The 26443-nt window shown below is 51.9% G+C and overlaps 1 protein-coding gene across 2 annotated transcripts; it reads right to left on the bottom strand.

Annotated features, from left to right (window-relative positions):
• Positions 1-234: 234 nt before the first annotated feature.
• On the bottom strand, positions 235-19364 carry RIMKLB (ribosomal modification protein rimK like family member B). Of its 2 annotated transcripts, XM_069754202.1 has the most exons (7): positions 19110-19354; positions 14344-14404; positions 7879-8101; positions 3633-3863; positions 3447-3533; positions 3161-3364; positions 235-2477 (listed from the first exon to the last, which is right to left on the bottom strand). In XM_069754202.1, exons 3-7 carry the CDS (start codon positions 8048-8050, stop codon positions 1978-1980), a joined length of 1194 nt encoding a protein of 397 aa, XP_069610303.1. In that variant the 5' UTR covers positions 8051-8101; positions 14344-14404; positions 19110-19354; the 3' UTR covers positions 235-1977. The 2 variants fall into 2 exon arrangements, with proteins under 2 accessions (XP_069610303.1, XP_069610302.1); XM_069754201.1 differs by lacking the exon at positions 14344-14404 and having other exon boundaries at positions 19110-19364.
• Positions 19365-26443: the final 7079 nt, after the last annotated feature.

Genomic DNA, 26443 nt, shown 5'->3' with positions numbered 1-26443 from the left:
CATTGTCCCCTCGCCCTTACAATGAAAGTATCTGGCAGCCGCTCACCCCTCCCTCGTGAAAAAGACATTAATATGCACGTCCAGCCGAAGCAAACCTGCATGCTAATGGGGGATCCAGGCATTAATCGTCAGCTATACGCCCCCCCAAAAAAATAAATAAAATAAAGGAGGCAAGATGACGATGGGTTTTACAGGTTTCTGGAAAGGGGAAATGGATGAAAACCAAAACAGGGGAAAAAAAAAAAACCCTGAAATGATGTAAAAGCCACGTCCAGAGACACCTGCATTCGACCTAGGAAAGTATGTGTTAAAGCAGGCCTTAGTAGCCGAAGGGCAGTAATAACCTGGCCCATTAAAAGCGCAAAAAAATAAATAAAAAGCCGAAAAGGAAGGGGGTTGGAGTAATGAATGCTAAAACCCTGCAGCCAGAGAAACAACAACAAAAAAAACACACTATGAAGCTCCCTTATCCCACCGACATCACCTCATCCAGTGCGACATATGAAAATGAAAAGCAGCAACCTTGGTTTAAACGGAAGAAAAAAAAAAAAAAAAAAAACTGTTCAAATGCAATAAAAAACAGCATCATAACACTGTTACCAACCCGGTGACAGGGTTAACGAATGAAGGTGGGGAAGGAGCAGAAACCCCTTCACTTCCGGGGGGCATCGCACCACATGATCAACCATTTGCAATGCGCCGTGAGGATATTCCAGTAGCAAAGGGGTTTGTGTATAACAGTAAACCATAGTCTTGTGCATACATATATACATACATATATATAGGAGATCTTACAAGGGGTGTCCGATCAATGAGCCATAGAACAGTATGGGGAAAACTTAGGGGGTATATGGTAACTTTTGGTGCAGGCGGGTGGTGTTTGCACCCATTGCGGTAACAGCCATTGACTAAGGCCAAAGCCTCTACTGAAGGCATTGGTTGGGGAGAGGCGACACAGATATAAGTAGGAGGTGGGCCGGGGCTGGTTATGAGGCACAATGGAAGAGCATAACTGGTTGTTGTAACAAATCAGTGATATTTGGTGTCACTTTTTTTCTTGGGGGGGAAGGTTGATGATTATTTTAACTTAAGACCATGTAAAGGAAAAAAAGTAAAGGCTAGATTAGCACCGGTAAGACTTCTTAGTAATTGCCTCCCAAGGCCCAGCCGCCACCAATTAAGTAGCACTTAGACAGGTTTCACTCTCGTGTGCCCCCCTGTAAACGTTGCTGGAAAAAAAAAAATGGAGGGAATACCTGTTCATGCACATGCAACCTGTAGGAGATAAGGGAAAGATATATATGTATATATATATATGTCCCCTCCCCAGGTCAGCGGGAAGAATAACAAGATCCTCCAAACAAGTCCCTATTCTGCATGACCGGGGCCCAGCATGGGACACCTAAATGCTGACGATTCCCTTTAAAGAAAAAACAGAAGGCCCCCATGCCGTCCCCTTCACGGTTCCATATTACAAAGCATGGCAGAGTAAAAGACGGGTCCGAAAAGACCACGCGCTCTCTAGGAGGTGAAGTACAGTACCATCCATAAACCTCCTCGTGCCACTGAGCTCAATAGCAGCCTACTGATTGGGAGAGATGTATTGTAATTCACACTAATGAGAAGAATTACATCAGTGGCGGGAGGAAAAATAAAGTTAATTGGCCACAGGAAGGTGGCGCCAATGTAGACTTATAATTGCCTTGTGTACTTCCCTTTTAAATGTGACGTACATTGTAATATGGAAGAAGTCTCCCAGATACTGCCTTCCCCATACCCAACTTTTAGCTCAGTGGTGCAGCCTCATTTACAACAGGGATTCTGCATTTTTTCTACCCCTGACCCTCCCCAATCCCACACCCTCCAAACACCAGCAGTAATGGCCCCTACAATATTTACACGTGCTAGACCCCCCCCATCCCCGTATCCCCCATTTTTTCACAATCCTTCCCTCCCTCCTCCCCCCATCCCGATCTTCTATTCCACCAAAAGATTGATTTCGCTGGCAAGAAGCTGGTTCATGTTAAAGATGGCGCTCTTGGTGAGGAGCTCCCTCTCGGTGGCAGTGTCAGGATCACTGTCCACAGAGCTGGAGCTGGCACTCATGCTGTCGCCAGGTTCGTGGTGATGGAGGAGAGGAGCAGGCACGTCTACGCCAGAGCTGGAGGTGACGCCAGGCAGCTCAGGCTCGCTCGTCTCGCTTGCGCTGGACACGACGGAGAGGAGAGACATTCGTCTGGTCAGTCGACTTGGCAGAAGTGAAATGGCGTAGTCGGCCACCATGGAGGCTACGTCCATGTTGCATGCTTTGTCAAACGCGATGAAGCCCACGTTGGCATTTGCCTCGCAGACGCAAAAAGAGCCGTCTTCTTTGGTGAGCAAATCGATGCCGCACACATCCATGCCCAAGATGTTGGAGACTTGAATGGCGAGTTGCTTGCCCTGCTCGCTCAGCGTGCACATCATCCCAATGCCTCCTACGTATATAAAAAAAAAAAGTGAGGACATGAGGTTAGAAAAGCAGAAACATAAGCAGCACATGTGATCATGTGCACCACAAGACTAAAAAAAAATATACACAAAACATCCTACGCTCCCCTCTATACACTATTGCTACAGCTGCTATATTAGGCAGCCGACGGGCTTCCAAAACCCTTCTAGACACAGGACGCAATACATCCAAATGTGGGGTCACCCTATAGGGAGCAGGCTCAGGAACCAACCACGCACTAAAAAAAGTGACTGGAGCGGGCTCTGATCACTGCAGGTTAACTATTTAAATGCCGCTATCTAGTACGAGTTTTGTCTCACCCCGTGCTGGAGTCACCATTACACTGCTCAGTACACCTGTATAATGTCCTCAATGTTGCTACATACATGTGCTACAGACAGCATAGCAAGAATCCCTCATGTCTGCGTATGGCAGAGATGATAGAAGCTAATCACACCACCAGGGACATGTGATAGTCAGAGCCTGTAGAGGGTAAATCTGGTGAAATAAGCAGGATATAGGCCAGAAATGGTGCTATTCCCCATGTATACACATTACATTTTATTCTGAAAGTCACATGAAGTGACAGGTTCTGTACACAAAGATATTACTGATCGAGGGCAAAAAAAAAAAAAAAAAATCATGGGACATAGCGGCTCGTCTGTATACCTAGCGAGCAGTTACTCTGCATCCTTCCATCCGTTGAGCATCTTAGCATGGTGCCAATCACGCGGCCGCCGACTACGATGACTCTCACGTCCCGTCCGTGCGACTCTTCCACATATTTCTGGAACAGGTAGGGGGCTTCATGTCGGATGAGATGCGTCAGGTCAGACAGGTGGTGCTTGTCCCGGGCCAAAAACACAGCCTTACCTATAAGGAGAATATAGGTGACTCTTCTATACGCTTGGTGCAATATTGTACACAACCGGCCACACTGCTGGCAGCGACTCACCTCGATGTCCCCGGGTGTTCTTCACCACCATAGGAAATTCCAGGACTTCTGCCTCATCGATCATTTTTGAGAAGTTTTCATGACCACCTGTGGATCAAAACAGTTGCATCAGTAAGAAAAATAAATAAATGATGGATTTCACTTCACTTTCCGTAACGGCAAAAATCGCCAAAGCAAGACCCTCACCATAAGAAAAGGTGTCCGGCAGCGGCACGCCATGCCCGGCGAGTTCCTGAAACGTCCAGAACTTGTTGACACAATTGAGAATGGCTTGTGGTCGATTCATCAGTCGACAACCCATCTTCTCCAAGTGCCTGAGGACGGTGATATCGCTGTCACTTTGCACCCAGGGGGTGGGAACGCGGACCACCACCACCTGGGGATACGAAGTGATGAACTCTCCATTCACACGGAGACCTGAAATGATAAAACAGACAGATGTTTAAAAAAAAAAAAAAAAAATCAAGGATCGTTTAGGCCTGTGGGACATTCGCCAATGTTCATACAAATCTCAATACCTTGCCGTTATGGCACAAAGCCCACCTGCCGACCGGAAGCGGCACAAAAACCTACTGCTGCTGCGCCCTCGTGACGACAGGCGAAACCTAAAACTATCAAAAATTGTTCCAGCTAATAAAGAGGTGTCGAGAAGATTGTCCAAGACGAAAACTAGGACAGGAAACAACGACGCTGATGAAAACAAGCACGAGTTACGAGTTCACCTTCTGGGGCCAACTCCGACGTGTCCTGATTTTCTTTGTTGGACGGGAAAGACACAAATAGATATTTCCCACGGTGGGAAGTGACGCTAGTAAACTTACATGGTGCTCATGGGGAAGAGACAAGTAGTGGGGAAACTGACGGCAAACATTAGATCCCCCCACCCGAAACAAGAAAACATCACGTGACAACCAGGGAAGTTAAAAGGAGTTGTTCAAAGTGTTCACTCTCTACACGCACGCAAATCGCTTTTGTATTTGGGTCTCCTGAAATATTTTGCAGTTTGCCTCCTATATCTTTAATGTATGGCTGGTGCAGAATGAGTTAACTGGTCATTCTGAGGGTCCGGTGGGAGGGTAGTTTGTTTTTTTTTGAGCTAGTCAGCTGATTCATTAACCACAGACCACAACAAAGTTGAGTGTGCAGGAAACAGAATGTAAAAAAGTAAAATACTGCAAAAGCTAAAATAAATTTTAAAAAAATTGCAAAAATTACGAAAGTCCCCAGGGAAGTGGACACTCCCTTTAAAAGGGCGAGTCTTCCAGAGAGGAGCACTCAGATTCATGTAATTGGTATAGATTACCGTGCACAGTCAGCCAAAGGGGCTGCCCGATTCCAGTGGCAGGGGCATAGCGCCCCTAGTGGGGGGCTACCAATAGATGTGCCAGGAGGTAGTAGAGTCCGCAGGGCTCTGGTCCGGCTGCTAAAACACTGACCAAGGTCCCGTGAACTGTTTAGCTCCAACATGGCGGCTTAGGTAACATGCTGCGGCTCGGTGTTCCCCCTTAACAGCGCGTTTCTTTGATGACAGCCCAGGAGGTCTCATGTGCGTGTTTGGGGTCGGATTCCACAAGTCTCATGATATATTATCTCATCCATAGGAAATCCAGCGAGAAAGCGACTGCTTGGTCAGCGAGGGGGGGACAGGAAAACAACGTCGACCTCTCATAATAGAGAGGACACCGGCCCATAAGCCGATTCACACCCGCCCATACAAACAAGGTCCGCCACAAAGCACCGCCATCACCTCGGGCCCTGCCGGGGGCTAAGCCACTCATTGTTACCGTGACCTTTACTACTCTGCCCACACTGCGCCTCTCACGCCACCACGATGGTCAGTCAATGCACCCCCTAGATAATAGGAGACAGAGTGCGTATGGTTACAGCGCGTTTCGCACATCTATTGCTGCCGCATTGCTGGCGCTGGACAGACAGGAGCCGAGGGAAGCGGACGACGCCGGAAGGTGCTAGGAATGCTGATTGAGAGTCTGGTTTCTAGAAGCCGAAGAAATTCTTGAGTGGACAGAAAAAAAAATGCTATAGACAGGAGAGAGGATAAAGAGCTGACACTGCTAAAATCAGCACTGCGAGCCTCTGTCTTAAAGGGGAAATGCACTTCTAGCAGGCAAGACAGAATATAAGGATAAAATCTAGTGAGGGTGCTAGACAAAAAGGGTCAGGAAACTTTCAGAGTTTAGTAAGACTCCACTTTGCCCCCTGTAACCACCCGCCTCACCCTCCGTTAATCTGTAAGTGAATCAATGTATGAACTACAAACACTGACCCTCACACCAGACGCTGCGCAGCCATAAACCAGGCCAAACATGCCCCCGATTATAGCAGCACGGCCTCATCTGGAGGCTGCGGGGAGACTCTCCAGCTTCGCCAAGACCCCTCCTGCGACACATCAGCTGGTAGGAAGTTTACATGACGAAGAGGGGCCGCTGCTCGCTCCCGTCTGGTGATGCTTATCCCCTCCACCCCCCACGCATTTTCCACTCCGCCGTACGAATGGCTGCATTTCATAAACCGCAAAACGCTGCCAAGTGGGAAAAACACCAGGATGCCAGAAACCAGTGTCAAAGCAGCGTGGAGGACAGGACTGCAAAGACGGCGGCTCTAGGACGGGCGATTATCATTCTTCTCAACTTCATGAACCTCGATTCCTTAAAATAGTCCTATAAGACGATGGGTCAGTTCGGCGCGGCTTCGTGACAGACAGGTATATACTATACTAGGACTATATACCCAGCAGAATACAGGCTGTCTGCGTGCCGCACAGGGAACCACGCTTTTATGCTTGGGATCAGAGCTTTAGGCGTGGGCGACCAGTGACTAATTGCGGCCCGGACCCCTGAGCCTACACTTGTTACAAGAAGCTGTATGGAGCGGGCTCAAGAGCGGTGCCTGCAGCAGATGTTTGATTTCTTACACATCAGCAGTCAGGGATGAGCTACAATCCCTGCCGTCAACCACCGACACGGCTGCCGTCAACCACCGACACGGCTGCCGTCAACCACCGACACGGCTGCCGTCAACCACCGACACGGCTGCCGTCAACCACCGACACGGCTGCCGTCAACCACCGACACGGCTGCCGTCAACCACCGACACGGCTGCCGTCAACCACCGACACGGCTGCCGTCAACCACCGACACGGCTGCCGTCAACCACCGACACGGCTGCCGTCAACCACCGACACGGCTGCCGTCAACCACCGACACGGCTGCCGTCAACCACCGACACGGCTGCCGTCAACCACCGACACGGCTGCCGTCAACCACCGACACGGCTGCCGTCAACCACCGACACGGCTGCCGTCAACCACCGACACGGCTGCCGTCAACCACCGACACGGCTGCCGTCAACCACCGACACGGCTGCCGTCAACCACCGACACGGCTGCCGTCAACCACCGACACGGCTGCCGTCAACCACCGACACGGCTGCCGTCAACCACCGACACGGCTGCCGTCAACCACCGACACGGCTGCCGTCAACCACCGACACGGCTGCCGTCAACCACCGACACGGCTGCCGTCAACCACCGACACGGCTGCCGTCAACCACCGACACGGCTGCCGTCAACCACCGACACGGCTGCCGTCAACCACCGACACGGCTGCCGTCAACCACCGACACGGCTGCCGTCAACCACCGACACGGCGCTCCTGCAATCACAAGGAGCCGGTGGCTTACCACAGCAGTTGGTGACCCGCTGAAGGTCCCTATGGCTGCCATCTTAGGCCTGTCCTCAGCCACAGGTGATGGGCAATTCTACTAAATAATGCAATATTACAGTATATTGTAGAAATGATTACAGGTTCAAGTGCCGTAAGGAGCTTATCCCCTTTCAGACAAGGTTCTACTCATCGTCACCAGGTCCACCAGCGAGCCTCCGCCGTTCCTGCCAGTGTCTGGCATTAGCTCCAGCGTTTCCTACGTGGCAGCCAGTTGTAGCTCAGCCCGTTGTAGCTCAGCCCATATGGAAAGAACCCCCCTAGCAGGTTAGGCATTGCAGAGTGTGTCCATTTTTTGTCTCTAATATGGGAAAGGAGTCATTTACAAAGCATAACTTCCCACAGACAGAAGGGGGGGAAAAAAATAAAAATGAAAGAACAATGTGTGCCTGTCAGTAGATAAGAGATAGGGGAGAGCGCAAACAGCAACAACTTACAAGGCCACATTGCAGCAATATCCCCGAGGTGTGTGCGGCCACCAGAAGGCCACGCAGAGCGGTCACAATAGTCACCATGACTAATCAACGCATTCCTCCAGTAAAGAGCAGGAGATGCAGAGAACGATGGCGAGCCGCCATATTACCGACCAGCTCGATATACACCACATGAACCCCGGGGTTACGGAGAAATACTGGGCGCCGGTGGGGAGCACCGCTCGCATTGAACGTCACTGGTCACATGATCCGTCTTACCTAGGTTTCCTTGCTCGATGGTCAGGACCACCTCGTCCATGAGCAGATAGCGGAACTCAAGGTCTTCTTCGCAGCATTTGGTTTTGAGCGCGCGGTGGATCTCCTGCTGGGGGTAGTCGTCCTTTATCCTTCGGTCTGTCAGAAACCAGAGACGGCCATTGGAGCTGCACATTTTCACAGGCCTGGAGGGGATAGAGATGAGTGCGCTCCCTAGGTGAGTGGTCTGCAGGAGAAGATAAAAGAAAAAAAATGGGAGAGGAATTGGTTTTAAAACACAGAACTACAGAAAAAAAAAATGTGCAAAAGCTACCACCCCCAACATCCGCCTCCAGCAGAAGGTACAACATGGCCGTCGTGTCTTGGACACGTCTACTCGGGCGACGGCCACAGGGTCTACACAATCCCTACATCAGATGAATGCTTCCTATACGCAGGAGGCCAACAAGTGTGCAGCTGTGTATGATCTAGTGCTCCCTGTTACCAGCCATGTCTGGACAATTAGCACACAGATGACCGATATCAGTCGCTCCTATAACACTGCTGCACTTTCCTCATACTTAGGTGTCCCTTTCAATTGGTCTTAAAGGGATTGTCCAGATGTATGTTTTTTTTTTAGATGAACGGACCCAAGATTGCAGCAGGAGGAACATACTCATCTGGAAGCAGAAAGACCAGCAGAGGACAGCGGGATGTAGAAGAGTGACAGGGGAGGAACCTGCTGACATTCGACATGCCCGATCATCAGTCCCATACACAGATAGGCAATGAATCTCCGACACCCAGCGATCTGTGATCGACTTAGTACTAGGATTTCATGGAAATATTCTCAACGGGTTAACAGTGGGTGACGGTAAATGGGAACAAGTTGTGTAATTGCGTTAGCACGATGCCCGTATATCCCCGGCGGCAGATGCCCAGGTTACCATCCGGTAACCGCACACAGGAGCACAAGTCACGGTGCGCGGCATAAAGACGTCCCTCTACAGGGACAGAGGTGGGTATTAAGTTCCCGCTGGCTCGGCACCACCCTCCCGGAGACGCAGGCTGGCAGTGCAGACGCAGCTCGGCTTCTACAACCCCCCCCCTCAGCTGCAGCCGGCAGACAATAGACGTAGTGTAACGTTAGACGGCAGCCACATGCCGCCCTCCCCCCTCCATCCTGCAACCTAGAGAGCTGCACAAAAGAGATGCAGGGGAGAAAACGCTGGATCCAGCCCCCTCTGCCCAAATACTCAGCCCCACCCCGCCGCCAGACACGCTCTCGGCCACCATTACTCAGATGTACTGAGCACAGATTCCCCGCGTGGCGGCATCCATCGTTATCCAGTTTGGCGCGATTCCTTGTGCAAAAAAAAAAAAAGGTGCAATCGGCCCCTTCCCGTCAGCGCCACTAAAGGAAAAAGATGACTAATCCCGGCAGCACAGAGGGGGTTAATGTGCACCCAGCTGGGCGAAAGTCACAGATCATAGGGAAGGAAAAAAAGCCTGCCATGTCGTACGCACCTGCGCCTCATTCACTCGCAGACCGGACGCGTCACTTTAACCCTTTCCTGCCAGACATCATACACTAGCCGTGTGTCGTCGCTATATAATGGGGCTATGCCCCACGATGGCGGACCGGAGGGCTACACGCCACTCTCGGCAGGGTTGGTGCCTGCATTTGGAAGTAATTAAAGGCTTGTACGTGACCCGTGCCGGCGGCCGGAGCGGAGAGAGACGTCATCTGCTGGAGAAGCGGCTGGAGGGCTGCAGACAGGGTGTGCCACCGAGGGCAGGCGGGCACCGCATACAACAAGCATGCATGACATCATGAAACTGCTACAGCGGACGCCTAATGTGCAACCCCCTGGGGTCAGAGGGGGCAACGGTCAGCCGTATTCATCACCATGGCTCATCCAATCTCCCAGAAGTGAGACCATTGCATCCGACGTACACGCTCTATGCTCCCTGTTATCAGCCAGTCTTAGTCTATTGGCCACAAACCGCAAATCCATCACCAACACTGGACTACTGAGGGGAATATATTTGCAGATATTGCCTCTATCGCTGCTCCAGCACGTCTCCTCCTTTAATGGAGGCTGACTGACCCCCCAGAATACCCTGGGAGAATATGGACGTGTATTCCCTGCGGCGGCCACTACAGGGCAAACTGAGCATTGCATGAGGCCACTGGCATGAGAGCTGATCGGGTCCTCCGAGGCCTCGACCGCCGGCATTCTCCGCTGTGGTTCAAAAACGGAGAGGGCCCAACTTTCAGAAGGGCCACATTGGGGCCCAATGGGTTTGGGAATTAATCTGTCAAGACATCTCAGAAGCAGAAGAAGCAGCTATCTGATAATGGCGACTAGTGTCATGGTGATTACCCGATTAAATGACCCCACTGCTGGGACCCCCATGATAATGTTATCAGAGGAGCACAGTAATTACACGACTCCTACCGCCATCACTGCCCGTGTACAGAGCCGACGCAGGCAATAATTACAGCTGGGCCCCGCTGACTGCATGTATTCATTATGACAGAAAAATCACAAAGCCCCCCCGATATCTTGTTTTCATTGGTGAAAAGGATTGGGCATGCCGAAATAACAACCTGCCCCATCATTCCCAATCTCCCTACATTCAAAGTCGGCCTAAGGGCGCACAGTCACGTAATATGGTACTAGTCACAGCCACTTTCTTTCAGCCTTTTAACCCTGTGAGTGCCATATTGCAGTATTACCTATGGGAGTTTCTAATCAACCCTCAACACCCGTGTAATGGAGCAGCGGACAGCAAGGCCCCCTGGGCTCGGGTTCTACAGGGCATGGGGGGCATCACCAAGTCTATGGGCCTGACAGAGCGCATGTGCGGTCTCCACACCCGTTCTTGGCCGGTCGTACCGAACAGCCGGGAATCAAGACTAACATTAAAGCAGGATCGAAAGAAAAAAAAAAAAAAAATTAGAAAGGACGGCTGCTTTGTTCCAGAAGCATCACCACTTGTCTACTGGTTTGTCTCTGGTATTGCAGCTCGGCTTCATCGAAGTGTATGAGGCAAGCTGCGATACCACACACAACCTGAGGATCGGTGTGGCGCTGTATACAGCCCTGGTCATAACCTGCAGCGCTCGATACATGAGGGATGTGAAGTGCAGGACGGGGTTACCAATCTGCTCAAAAACACAACTACGGAAATATATACACTGTGCCTTTAAATTACTTTCCGTTATCACCCAATTTGAGTTGGCACTGGCACCTCTCTCCGCTAAGGACGAGGACTCCAGCAACAAGACATACAGGCGGCTGCTCGCTGGAATATGGAGCGACGGCCTCAGACTGCCTAAGTTTAGCTCCAAATCCGAAAAACATGTGCGAGCCAGCAGGAAATGGGAGTCTGTCAGCAGAGCCACCAACACCGCCGCGTGGACAGGAGCCACGTACGGCCAGGACGCCATCCTCCGCCTTCTCCTGACACCGGGTCTGCGGCACAAATATATCAAGACTGATTATGTAATGATTTCTTAGAAGACCGGTAACATCACTGATCAAATCCAAGACCCCACAACCACCCCCAGGTGTCAGAAAAGACTGGCAGCCTTTTCAGCATCCATTGGCAGTCACCTTGCTTTCCATTGACTCATCCCAGAAAACAAGTAGCTAATGAGCTGCCAGCTCTGCCCTGAAGTCTAAGTAGCTGCGTCCATCCTTCTCAGACAGAAGGGTGAGGAAGGGAAGAAAGTATCCAAGTGTTCAGGGAGGGTAGGCTGCACCAGCTACATAGGGAGGAAAGCACACCCTGCAGAAGAGAATCCATGGCGGACTCTGCAGGGGGAGGGGAATTAAAAATAAAGAATCCCTGGTGGGCTGTGATGGGGAATGATTGACAGCAGCCCCCCAGAAATCACTATGTTCCTGTCTGGAGCTGGTTGTAAAATACTTATAGCTAAAAGTGAAGGACAGAAACTTCGTGTAGCTTTTGTACTTGAAGGTAACCACTAATATATGTAAAGGTCATCCTCCCTCCCTCCCGCCTTAGATTAATGACCCGTGAAGTCCATGTTGCACAGTGCCGGGGCCTTCCCTCCATTACCCACTCACATGGCCATGGCCTCGCTCATGGGCAGATGCTCAGGAAGTCACATCTAGAACGTGGTGCCAGCCATGCCAGCTGTGATGTCAGTAGTTTATACAAGTTGTGGCCGCACCTCTGAGCCCAAGGCGCCCAGAGTTGGGCAAATGTTACATGAAGAGTCATACACATCAATGAACCTGAATTACGAGGCTACACCAGTACACCCGGCGCTTACTACGCAGACCTGTCGCCATACGCTCAGTCACATGACTTCCACTTTACAAGGATCTGACAGACAGCTGCAACAAAAAGCTGCTCAGAGACCCCCCCGCCCACTCAGATCCCCCCCATTATTGCATGTCAGCCATAAAGGACCTAGTCCAATCTAGAGAGGTGGGATCTATCCATCCACTTTTATGGGAGTCATGCAAAGATCTGCAGGACCCTGGATCAACGGCCGCCATAGCACCGAGACCAACCTCCTACATCCCTGGCACCCCATCATTATTAGCGCCCAGCGTCAACCGTGACGGCACCTTGGGTGTACTAATCAGGCGAGGCGGCAAGAGGATGCCAGCGAGTAGGAGCAGGGTAACAGGACTGCTGACCTGGGAACTTGGAACCCTTTTGGACGTCCCAACATTTTCATAGCTCCCATGGAAGTGGATGAATACTGCAGCGAATGCCTGGCCACCTCTCCACTCCCAGGAGTACGAGGCCAGGGACTGACTAATGCTGCTGGTTCCTATAATCGACACCAGGGAATCTGCAATCTACGGCACCCCAGCTGTTGAGAAACTACAACTCCCAGCATGACTGTGGCCGCCGGGGAGTGCTGAGAGTTACAGTTTCCCAACAGATGAAGTGCAGAAGGTTGCTGACCCCTGTGGCATGAGCAAATACGGGTCACGTCACTTCACCTCCGCTCCATTTTTGGGCTGCAACGAGCTTGGTAAATTTAGCTTCTAGAAAAAGCTGCGTTGCTTTTCCCACCCCGACAAGTATATTTTGTGAAATATTTCCAGGTATCTTCAGTATAGAACCTTCTAACAACTGCTTCCCTTCCCAACCCCCGGGCCACATCTTATCTGCAGCAGCTGTCAGACTCGAGGTCACGCAGACTATCCCCATCTGTAATAACCCTCCGCAGAGCGTTGGTGGCAGTCGCAGGGCCGCTTCAGGGATTTCAGAAGAAAACTAGAGTCGATATACGCAGCAGAGCCGGATGGGAGGAACACGTCACCGTATGGCTACACCGAGGCCTCAGGATTCTGTAACTAAGCAAATAACCGCTCACAAAGCGAGACCGCGGGCACAGGATTTACTGCAGATAGGTGAAACTACTGGTGCAGCACGTGCGCTACAGGCACACAGATCTGGACGGGAAAGGAGACAACTGTAACTGCTTATGTCGTACCAAATACCCCATATGGGGGTATTAAAGGGGCAAGATTCCGTATTGCCTGCATGGATGGATCGGTTCGCGCCCTTCCGACTGACTCCATGACATAGTAACATAGTAACATAGTTAGTAAGGCCGAAAAAAGACATTTGTCCATCCAGTTCAGCCTATATTCCATCATAATAAATCCCCAGATCTACGTCCTTCTACAGAACCTAATTGTATGATACAATATTGTTCTGCTCCAGGAAGACATCCAGGCCTCTCTTGAACCCCTCGACTGAGTTCGCCATCACCACCTCCTCAGGCAAGCAATTCCAGATTCTCACTGCCCTAACAGTAAAGAATCCTCTTCTATGTTGGTGGAAAAACCTTCTCTCCTCCAGACGCAAAGAATGCCCCCTTGTGCCCGTCACCTTCCTTGGTATAAACAGATCCTCAGCGAGGATCCACTTCTAAACTGAAGGTCCAGAGCCAAAAACCTTATAACAGGGGGTTCGCCAGCACCTATCCTGCATGCTGACAGCCAGATGCCACATCTCCTGCACCACATAAGATAGTACCAGGCAGGCAGCCATTGACGACACATCAGAAGTGCCTGATCTCCAGGATTGGAAGGGAGAGGCACCAGATAACACCCCCCCCTTTTAATGCAAAAACAAAAACTATTTTACCAATAGCCAAACTTTTTTCAGATCCCCACCGATTACTTCGCGGAGGGACTGGGGTGGGGGTCTTACCAAGCAATGAACTGGTTGCACTGGGTATCACTGGGTGTGCAATTCTGTACCAAACCAATGAAGTGAGTGGACCACCCGAAATACGATGGCTTGAAACCAACATCCTCAAATTCAAGAGATTCCCATTACTACCAGTCCGCTGCTCACTGGCTGAGAACGATCATCAAGCGTCAGGACATGGGGCCCAGACGACTGGATGATCGGGGCTCGTTTGCTTCCATGAAACGGCCCATGTGAACGATTTGCAGGTTATATGGAGAACAAGACACTTACGATGAGCTGCGGACGACGGCGGGCCGCTTGGGGAATCTCTGTGTAGATCGTCCGGTAACCCCTATGGAAATCAGAATAGGACGTTACCATCAGCACGTTACACTGTAACCAGTAATTGGGGCACTGGATACATTTGTATGAAGTAACCGAAATAAAAGATACAACGTATTATTAACCCCACAGTAAATATGATGGCAGATAATTGCATCCGAGGCGGCGGCCACTGCTCCTATCGGCCGCCGCTTATCTCCAGACGCTCGTTGGCTCCAGCGCCGGATCCATAGGGTGCGTATTATGTCTCCTAAAAATGTCAAGATTACGCTCACAGACATCAGACCAGACACGGTCAGTCAACATCCCAAGTGACCTTCAGAGAGGAGATCTGTGGACTCTGCATCCTCTGGGGATATTCGGCAGCTTCAAAACTACAACTCCCAGCAGGCGGGGGGGGGGGGGGGGGGGGGGATGTGGTGACCTGGTAACCGCAGGAGAAGCCAGCTTATTGGGATGACAGAGCATATGCTGGGAGTTGTAGTTTCACAGCTATGCTACAGCAATAGGCTTCTTAAAAAGGTAATGCCTTAACTGGTTATCAAAGAAGCCTCCATCCTGATGAGGCTTCACTCCCCCTTAAGGAGGCCGCTAATGCAGCCACATTCAGCTTATTCTTGGGTCTACAAAATGACCAACAGATTAATGGCCGATACCGATTGGCATCATGACTATGCATCATCTGGCCATCCAGACTCCAGACACATGGAGCAGGCGGATCAGGATGAACAGCGTTAAAGGGGTCATGCAGCAGTCACTTCTGCAACGGGAAGGACCTTGTGCACCTATTAAGATTAAAAAGGATGCATGCATCCGTGTTGTACCTACACCCCAGGAAGGTACCGGGAGCATCGCTGTAACCGCCCCCCGGTGTCCCGCTACAGCCAGCCGCCCCCCCGGTGTCCCGCTACAGCCAGCCGCCCCCCGGTGTCCCGCTACAGCCAGCCGCCCCCCGGAGTCCCGCTACAGCCAGCCGCCCCCCCGGTGTCCCGCTACAGCCAGCCGCCCCCCCGGTGTCCCGCTACAGCCAGCCGCCCCCCCGGTGTCCCGCTATAGCCAGCCGCCCCCCCGGTGTCCCGTTACAGCCGCCCCACTGCTTTGCTTATGCAATCTCTCTCCAACCCTTCATTTCCCGCAGCTCAGAGTGGTCCCTATGGATGGAACATCCATGCAGGTTGATCATTAAATGGCCTCCTGAACATTTCCCCTTTCTCTTCACACGTGAAATACACACAGGCATATATTAAGAATAGTGGCAACGTGAACGATTCTGTGCCATCTCTGATGAGGTTTACGATGGGTAAGGCCCCAACGTACGAGAGGAAAAGAAGGAGGCAGCAGCCGCGACAAGAGCCCTTCATATCACGATATTTCATCGTGGAGACGCTCCAGGAAAATCACCTTGCACATCTATGGAAATTGTAGGTTTATAAGTATTATCCCTGGCCTGCCCCCTCCCTTATCAAAACAGCGGCAGCAAAAGTGGCAGATAAACGTCAGAGCCGGCCTTAAAGGCCACGGAGTCTCCAGGCAGCAGCATATGAAAAAATATGTCAATTTCCCACATCCATGAATGTAAATGTCTGCAGACTGAGCCACCCCCCTGGTGACCACCAGTAGATCCATTCATGGTGGCATCTGCCCACTAGCACCCATTACTCTACTGCTCAGAACAGCGATCTCCAGTTGCTTCTTTTTTTTTTTTTTAACATATCTTGGGGAATGCTGGGAATTGTAGTTCTATAGTGTGGGCTGTTCTATGGGCAGACCTATTCGCGCCAGCTGGGCCGGCACCGTCAGTATATTCCAATAACTCATTCTTGCCAGGAAAGTGTCTCTCCTCCCCTCCCCCCCTTAATGGGCATCACCAAGAATCCAGAGACCCTGGAGTACTAACAGCCCCTCAAAAAATGCTGCACTGGGTGCCATTTGAGGCTATGTGCACACGTTGCGGATTTTGCTGCGGATGCGCAGCAGTTTTCCATGCAGTGTACAGTAACATGTAAACGTATGGAAAACAAAATCCACAGTGCACATGCTGCGGAAAATACCGCGCGGAAACGCTGCGTTGTTTTTTCCGCAATATGTCAATTCTTTGTGCGGATTCCACAGTGATTTACACCTGCTCCTCAATATAAATCCGCAGTGCGGTTTACCTGCGCATTTACCAAAAACGGTGCGGAAAAATCTGCACACCATCCTGCAACATGTGCACATAGCCTTATACAGCTATACACAGCGACAACATGGGCACAACACGCAATTCCAATCACCATCCATACACAACCCAGCTATGCCCCCTCCCAGATGACGCTGCCACCCCCAGTGCCAGACGCCACGTCTGTCTAGTAAATGTTCAGCGGCTGCCATCCATACGCTCACCCACCTCGCCCGCATCCATGGTGGCCTAGAGGTCGTGCCAGTCTAGCTCATCCCTCCACTACATAAAATGCCGGTCACTGTCTTCTCCGATTTAGATCACATATTTTTTAAGATTTCCCTTATAAAGCACCCCACCCCAATCCCCCAAAAAATCAGCGGTGATGCTTCATCTGCTGTAACACCACCACATCAGCTTCAAGATAAGCACCCCTACACATCACACCAGGGAAACCACATCACCCCTCCAGCTCCACAGCCTTCACCCCGTGGCACCCCTACACATCCCCCCTCCAGCTCCACAGCCTTCACCCCATGGCACCCCTACACATCACCCCTCCGGCTCCGCAGCCTTCACCCCATGGCACCCCTACACATCCCCCCTCCAGCTCCGCAGCCTTCACCCCGTGGCACCCCTACACATCCCCCCTCCAGCTCCGCAGCCTTCACCCCGTGGCACCCCTACACATCCCCCCTCCAGCTCCGCAGCCTTCACCCCATGGCACCCCTACACATCCCCCCTCCGGCTCCGCAGCCTTCACCCCATGGCACCCCTACACATCACCCCTCCAGCTCCGCAGCCTTCACCCCGTGGCACCCCTACACATCCCCCCTCCAGCTCCGCAGCCTTCACCCCGTGGCACCCCTACACATCCCCCCTCCGGCTCCGCAGCCTTCACCCCGTGGCACCCCTACACATCACCCCTCCGGCTCCGCAGCCTTCACCCCGTGGCACCCCTACACATCACCCCTCCAGCTCCGCAGCCTTCACCCCATGGCACCCCTACACATCACCCCTCCGGCTCCGCAGCCTTCACCCCGTGGCACCCCTACACATCACCCCTCCGGCTCCGCAGCCTTCACCCCGTGGCACCCCTACACATCACCCCTCCAGCTCCGCAGCCTTCACCCCGTGGCACCCCTACACATCACCCCTCCGGCTCCGCAGCCTTCACCCCGTGGCACCCCTACACATCACCCCTCCGGCTCCGCAGCCTTCACCCCGTGGCACCCCTACACATCACCTCTCCGGCTCCGCAGCCTTCACCCCGTGGCACCCCTACACATCACCCCTCCGGCTCCGCAGCCTTCACCCCGTGGCACCCCTACACATCACCTCTCCGGCTCCGCAGCCTTCACCCCATGGCACCCCTACACATCACCCCTCCAGCTCCGCAGCCTTCACCCCGTGGCACCCCTACACATCACCCCTCCGGCTCCGCAGCCTTCACCCCGTGGCACCCCTACACATCACCCCTCCGGCTCCGCAGCCTTCACCCCGTGGCACCCCTACACATCACCTCTCCGGCTCCGCAGCCTTCACCCCGTGGCACCCCTACACATCACCTCTCCGGCTCCGCAGCCTTCACCCCGTGGCACCCCTACACATCACCTCTCCGGCTCCGCAGCCTTCACCCCATGGCACCCCTACACATCACCCCTCCAGCTCCGCAGCCTTCACCCCATGGCACCCCTACACATCACCTCTCCGGCTCCGCAGCCTTCACCCCGTGGCACCCCTACACATCACCTCTCCGGCTCCGCAGCCTTCACCCCATGGCACCCCTACACATCACCCCTCCAGCTCCGCAGCCTTCACCCCATGGCACCCCTACACATCACCCCTCCGGCTCCGCAGCCTTCACCCCGTGGCACCCCTACACATCACCCCTCCGGCTCCGCAGCCTTCACCCCGTGGCACCCCTACACATCACCCCTCCAGCTCCGCAGCCTTCACCCCATGGCACCCCTACACATCCCACCAGGGGAACCACCCTCCATGTCCCACCCTCAGCCCCAGGGGCACTCCCCTCATGTCCCAGTAGTAGACCCCTCCCTTACATTTGACACCTGTCACCCCCCTCATTTCACACCTTCATCGCCCCAGGTTGCCCCCTCCCACATCCCTATCACCCCAGGTAACCCTCTTCCATTTATTTCCATCTCGTCCTCTCCAGTGTCCTGAGACCCCCAGCAGCGCCAGCCTTATGCTACGGGAATACCATCTGCTGTGCAGCATTTCCTTTCTACAACCACCCCTTTAAACACCGATCCCTTTAAAACGTCGAGACACGAGGCAGGATGAAACATTAGAGCTAGAAATCCCACAATCCTCCCCTCACCCATCCCCATAGATCAGCTGAGACCACCTTAATGACAGACCCCCCCCCCCCCCCCAGCACCGCAGACACGATCGGATCACCCCCCTCCACATCGGCCGATCTCATCACGACAGCCGCGTGCAGCCGACCAGTCGCATCCTCCATCTCCTCAGTGCCGGCGCCCCCCGGCCTCACAATGCCGCCCCCCATCCTCCCGCTCCGCCGTATACTCACACAGGCGCCTTCCCAACGACGTCGTCTTTGTTATGTCTGAAGCGGGGATGAGCACAATGCGGCAACACAAAGGAGCGGCGCGGCCACGCAGAGCGCACGACACAGACGAGAGCCGGCCGGACGTGCCTCCCCCTGGGCGGGCTGGGATACGGGCGGACACCCCGCGCCGCCGGAGCAGCTAGGACGAGATGACTGAGATCCCCCAGAACACGCGCAGCTCCGCACAGACACGTCCGCACTCCACGCCACACTCACACCGACTGAACGACAGTCAGCACACGCTGCAACGCTCGGCCACTCCCACACACACCAACCGCTGACGCCCTATTGGTGGAAAGCTACTCTGAGCGCCGCCCATTGGCTGGAACCAGATTGGCGGGAAAGGAGGAGAAAAGAATACTAGGGATGGGACCCGTGGGAGGGGGAGAGGGGAAGTGAGTGACGGAGGGTGCGGCAGTATAGCGAGCTCTGATTGGACGAGGCATTAGGGGGAGGAGGATCCTTGTCTTTTTTACATCTTCTTCCTCACCTCTTGGGGGTTTCTGATGACGTAAGCAGGGGCCTCCCCGTATATAAAAGCAGCGCGGTGGGCGGGAAAAGCCACAAGGTTTAGGGGGAGTGATGGATTCTGGCTGAGAATATGTAAATAAAAAACTCTCCAAGTATTCTGGTTAGAGGTTGAGCGGGGCCTGCCAAGTGCAGGGCTGGGAGTGTGAGCTCCATGCGAGTCATTCATTCGGTGCCAATCTGCAGCAGTCATAATAAAACCAGTTATGTAATAATAAATATATTCTGCTCCTGAGGTAAAATTCTGGGTATACCTTGCTGGGAATCTGAGGGACATCCAATATGGCCGCTGTGCGGTGATACGGGCGGATTCACAGTGAAAGTGGTGGATCCTGAGGCGAATAATGGCGCCTTTTTCTCGGTTCAGTATCGATAGTGACAGGATTTTACTGCCCAAATTAATTGGTGACGTTTTTCACGCTTTTTCCTTTCAGCTTTTTGGCGTCACCATGCCACTTCGGCATTGGGCAGACGTTACTTTCGGTCAATGTGAATTATGTTTTACACGCCATGAGCGATCGGTTGCAGTTTTACCTCAGTTTGGTCTCTGATTGGGCGCAGTATGGCCGGCACTGATACAGAGACACGTGGTTGGCACTGTTATGGGCGCAGTATGGCCGGCACTGATACAGAGACGGTAGTTGGCACTGTTATGGGCGCAGTATGGCCGGCACTGATACAGAGACACAGTGGTTGGCACTGTTATGGGCGCAGTATGGCCAGCACTGATACAGAGACACGGTGGTTGGCACTGTTATGGACGCAGTATGGCCGGCACTGATACAGAGACACGGTGGTTGGCACTGTTATGGGCGTAGTATGTCTGGCACTAATATGGAGACACTGTGGTTGGCAGTGTTATGGGCGTAGTATGTCCGGCACTAATATGGAGACACAGTGGTTGGCACTGTTATGGGTGCAGTATGGCCAGCACTGATATGGAGACACGGTGGTTGGCACTGTTACGGGCGTAGTATGGCCAGTACTAATATGGAGACCTCACCTGCTAACACTTTTTCTGCTCCTTCTCACTGCTGGTGATATCTCTCCAAATCCTGGTCCTCCTCACCACATTCCCACAGTCATTTCTACCTCCCATCCACGCTCCATCACAAACTTCCGTAACCTCTCTAACCTTATACCCATTCACCCACCCACTAACAGGAGCTCTGTGGAACGCTCGCTCTGTCTGTAACAAGCTTTCCTACATCCATGATCTTTTTGTTACTACCAAACTTTCCATCCTCGCCATCACCGAAACCTGGCTCACCCCTTCTGACACAGCCTCCCCTGCTGCACTCTCTTACGGTGGCTTCCACCTTTCTCACACACCCGCCCCAGCAGCAAACATGGCGGAGGAGTTGGTTTTCTCCTGTCGGATAACTGCTCCTTGACCCCAATCCCACTGCTACCTTCTGTTACCCTCCCTTCCTTTGAGGTGCACTCTGTGCGCATCTACTTCCCCTCCAACCTCCAACTGGCTGTCATTTACCGCCCCCCAGGGCCAGCCACCACCTACTTTGACCACCTCACCACCTGGCTACTTCATTTCCTTTCCGCGGACATCCCCACTATCATCATGGGCGACTTCAACATCCCCATTGACACTTCCCTCTCAGCTGCCACTAAACTTCTATCTCTCACTTCCTCCTTCAGCCTCACTCAATGGTCTTCTACAGCCACCCACAAAGATGGTCACACACTGGACCTCATCTTCACCCGCCTCTGCTCCCTATCTAACCTCTCTAACTCACCTCTACCTCTCTCTGACCACAACCTTCTCACATTCTCTTCCCTCTCCACTCCATGTCTACAATCCCCACCCCACAAACTTTCACACCTTCGCAGAAATCTTAAATATCTTGACCTACATTCATTCTCTGATTCCCTCCTCACAGATATTAGTTCCTTACACAATGCGGATAACGCTGCTGCTCTATATAACACCACAATAGCTGTAGCTTTGGAATCTGCTGCCCCACTTACACATACCAAAGCTCGCAAAATCAACAGACAGCCCTGGCACATCAGCCTGACCAAAGAACTGAGGCGAGCTTCCAGGGCTGCTGAGCGCAGATGGAAAAGATCCCACTCCAACGAGCACTTCATCGCATTCAAACAGTCCCTCACTACTTTCAAGACCGCACTCGCCACAGCTAAACAAACCTACTTCTCATCTCTCATATCCTCCCTGTCTCACAACCCTAAACAGTTATTCAACACCTTCAATTCTCTCCTCCGTCCCCCAGCACCTCCTCCCTCCCCACTTATCTCAGCTGAAGACTTTGCCTCATTTTTCAAGCAGAAGATTGATAACATCAGAGACAGTTTTGGTCAACAATCCCCAGAGCCCTTCCTCCCGACTTCCCAGCTTTCCGCCTCCAAAACCAACTTCTCCACCATTACAGAAGATCAACTCTCCACTCTACTCTCAAGATTGCATCTCACCACCTGTGCACTTGACCCGATCCCATCCCACTTCATCCCAAACCTCACCACAGTCTTCATCCCAACCCTAACCCATCTCTTCAACCTATCACTAATAACTCGTGTTTTCCCTTCAAGCTTTAAACATGCCTCAATCACACCTATCCTCAAAAAGCCCTCTCTTGACCCATCCTCTGTATCTAGCTATCGCCCTGTATCACTGCTCCCCTATGCCTCCAAACTACTGGAACAACACGTCTACCTTGAACTGTCCTCCCATCTCTCTTCTTGCTCCCTCTTCGACCGCTTACAATCAGGCTTCCGGTCACACCACTCCACTGAAACTGCCCTAACTAAGGTCACCAATGACCTCTTAACCGCCAAGAGCAAGCGACACAACTCTGTCCTCCTCCTCCTGGACCTGTCCTCTGTCTTCTATATTACTCTGTCCTCCTCCTCCTGGACCTGTCCTCTGCCTTCTATATTACTCTATCCTCCTCCTCCTCGACCTGTCGGCTGCCTTTGACACAGTGGACCATTCCCTATTACTACAGACCCTCTCATCCCTTGGCATCACAGACTTGGCCCTATCCTAGATCTCATCATACCTAACAGACAGGACATTCAGCGTCTCCCACTCACACACCACCTCCTCACCTCGCCCCCTATCTGTCAGAGTCCCACAAGGTTCAGTCCTAGGGCCCCTGCTCTTCTCCATTTACACCTTTGGCCTGGGACAGCTCATAGAATCTCATGGCTTTCAGTATCACCTCTATGCTGATGACACACAGATCTACATCTCTGGACCAGATATCACCTCCCTACTAACCAGAATCCCTCAAGGTCTGTCTACTATTTCATCCTTCTTCTCCGCTAGATTTCTGAAACTTAACATGGACAAAACAGAATTCATCATCTTTCCCCCATCTCACGTGACCCCCCCCAACGAACCTATCCATTACAGTAAATGGCTGCCCACTCTCCCCAGTCCCACAAGCTCGCTGCCTCGGGGTAATCCTTGACGCTGATCTCTCCTTCAAACCACATATCCAAGCTCTTTCCACTTCCTGCCAACTTCAACTCAAAACTATTTCACGAATCTGTACATTCCTAAACAAGAATCTGCAAAAACCCTAGTCCATGCCCTCATCATCTCTCGCCTTGACTACTGGAACCTCCTGCTCTGTGGCCTCCCCTCTAACACTCTCGCACCCCTCCAATATATTCTAAACTCTGCTGCCCGACTAATCCACCTGTCCCCCCGCTATTCCCCGGCCTCTCCCCTCTGTCAATCCCTTCACTGGCTCCCCATTACCCAGAGACTCCAGTACAAAACCATAACCATGGCGTACAAAGCCATCCACAACCTGTCTCCTCCATACATCTGTGACCTCGTCTCCCGGTACTTACCTACACGCAACCTCCGATCCTCACAAGATCTCCTACTCTACTCCCCTCTTACCTCCTCTTCCCACAATCGCATACAAGATTTCTCTCGCGTATCCCCCCTACTCTGGAACTCTCTACCACAACACATCAGACTCTCGCCTACCATCGAAACCTTCAAAAAGAACCTGAAGACCCACCTCTTCCGACAAGCCTATAACCTGCAGTAACCACCGATCGACCAAACCGCTGCATGACCAGCTCTACCCTCACCTACTGTATCCTCACCCATCCCTTGTAGATTGTGAGCCCTCGGGGGCAGGGTCCTCTCTCCACCTGTACCAGTTATGACTTCTATTGTTTAAGATTATTGTACTTGTTTTTATTATGTATACCCCTCCTCACATGTAAAGCGCCATGGAATAAATGGCACTATAACAATAAATAATAATAATAATAATATGGGGACGTTGTGGCTCACAGTGGTATAGGGCAATATACAAAAATAGGTTGCACTCTATCGTGCCAAAGCATGTCGAATATGAAATACCTGAAATATGAATAGCAAAAAGGCTTTTTGAACATTAGGAAAAATATTTATGAGACGCTTTGCACAGAATTTGGCCAAACAGTGTGAGCCCATCAACCATCGTCAAGGTGGCCTCATTAATCTGATGGGTCCCTGACCTCCCTGTCCAAATGTGAACACTTACCCAAGGCTAATGTTTGTATGCATGGGTGAATGTGGACACCTCTCTAGAGTGCAACCTTTTTTGTATATTACTAGAAAAAGGAGTACCAACGGAGCGTAGAGGTAGTGAAAAATTGGTAAATTTTATTAAATTGACAAGCATAAAGTGCATAATAAGTCAATACATAATATAATGAAAAGGATGGTTAAGAAGAAGGTGAGTATCCCCCAGTGAAAACTGCCACTATATATGTGTCATGCGTCATATCAGACAGGAAAGCAGCCATCAGTACACAGTAGGAATCAGCCCGTGGGTGAAGAGTATCCCACAGCCTAAAGTAATAATAAGACGCGGCGCTTACCAATAAATTGTAGCAGGACAATGTGCACCGGGTCGGATCCTACCAGCAGGAATCCCCAAAGCTAATGTCTGTATGCATGGGTGAATGTGGACACCTCTCTAGAGTGCAACCTTTTTTTGTATATTGTATATGGAGGTAGCTGCTCCTGGTAGGCACCTATTCACACTAGTTTGGATGTGCCAGTCATTTTTCTGTCATTTCAGTGGTATAGGTTCAGGTACTGATATGGTGGCGTTGTGAGTGACAATGATATGGGGGCACTGATATGGGGGTGTTGTGGCTGAAAATGATATGGCAGCACTGATATGGGGGTGCTGTGGCTGACAATGATATGGCTGCACTGATATGGGGGTGTTGTGGCTGACAATGATATGTGGGCACTGATATGGGGGTGCTGTGGCTGACAATGATATGGCTGCACTGATATGGGGGTGCTGTGGCTGACAATGATATGGCTGCACTGATATGGGGGTGTTGTGGCTGACAATGATATGTGGGGACTGATATGGGGGTGTTGTGGCTGACAATGATATGGCTGCACTGATAAGGGGGTGCTGTGGCTGACAATGATATGGCTGCACTGATATGGGGGTGCTGTGGCTGACAATGATATGGCTGCACTGATATGGGGGTGTTGTGGCTGACAATGATATGTGGGGACTGATATGGGGGTGTTGTGGCTGACAATGATATGTGGGGACTGATATGGGGGTGTTGTGGCTGACAATGATATGTGGGCACTGATATGGGGGTGTTGTGGCTGACAATGATATGTGGGCACTGATATGGGGGTGTTGTGGCTGACAATGATATGTGGGCACTGATATGGGGGTGCTGTGGCTGACAATGATATGGCTGCACTGATATGGGGGTGCTGTGGCTGACAATGATATGGCTGCACTGATATGGGGGTGTTGTGGCTGACAATGATATGTGGGGACTGATATGGGGGTGTTGTGGCTGACAATGATATGTGGGCACTGATATGGGGGTGTTGTGGCTGACAATGATATGTGGGCACTGATATGGGGGTGTTGTGGCTGACAATGATATGTGGGCACTGATATGGGGGTGTTGTGCTGACAATGATATGGCTGCACTGATAAGGGGGTGTTGTGGCTGACAATGATATGTGGGCACTGATATGGGGGTGTTGTGGCTGACAATGATATGTGGGCACTGATATGGGGGTGCTGTGGCTGACAATGATATGGCTGCACTGATATGGGGGTGTTGTGGCTGACAATGATATGTGGGCACTGATATGGGGGTGTTGTGGCTGACAATGATATGTGGGCACTGATATGGGGGTGTTGTGGCTGACAATGATATGTGGGCACTGATAAGGGGGTGTTGTGGCTGACAATGATATGTGGGCACTGATATGGGGGTGTTGTGGCTGACAATGATATGTGGGCACTGATATGGGGGTGTTGTGGCTGACAATGATATGTGGGCACTGATATGGGGGTGTTGTGGCTGACAATGATATGTGGGCACTGATATGGGGGTGTTGTGGCTGACAATGATATGTGGGCACTGATATGGGGGTGTTGTGGCTGACAATGATATGTGGGCACTGATAAGGGGGTGTTGTGGCTGACAATGATATGTGGGCACTGATATGGGGGTGTTGTGGCTGACAATGATATGTGGGCACTGATAAGGGGGTGTTGTGGCTGACAATGATATGTGGGCACTGATATGGGGGTGTTGTGGCTGACAATGATATGTGGGCACTGATATGGGGGTGTTGTGGCTGACAATGATATGGCTGCACTGATATGGGGGTGTTGTGGCTGACAATGATATGTGGGCACTGATATGGGGGTGTTGTGGCTGACAATGATATGTGGGCACTGATAAGGGGGTGTTGTGGCTGACAATGATATGTGGGCACT

The sequence above is a fragment of the Ranitomeya imitator genome, chromosome 2, assembly GCF_032444005.1.
Source record: "Ranitomeya imitator isolate aRanImi1 chromosome 2, aRanImi1.pri, whole genome shotgun sequence".
Lineage (NCBI taxonomy): Eukaryota > Metazoa > Chordata > Amphibia > Anura > Dendrobatidae > Ranitomeya > Ranitomeya imitator.
This window is presented reverse-complemented; position numbering and strand designations above follow the sequence as displayed.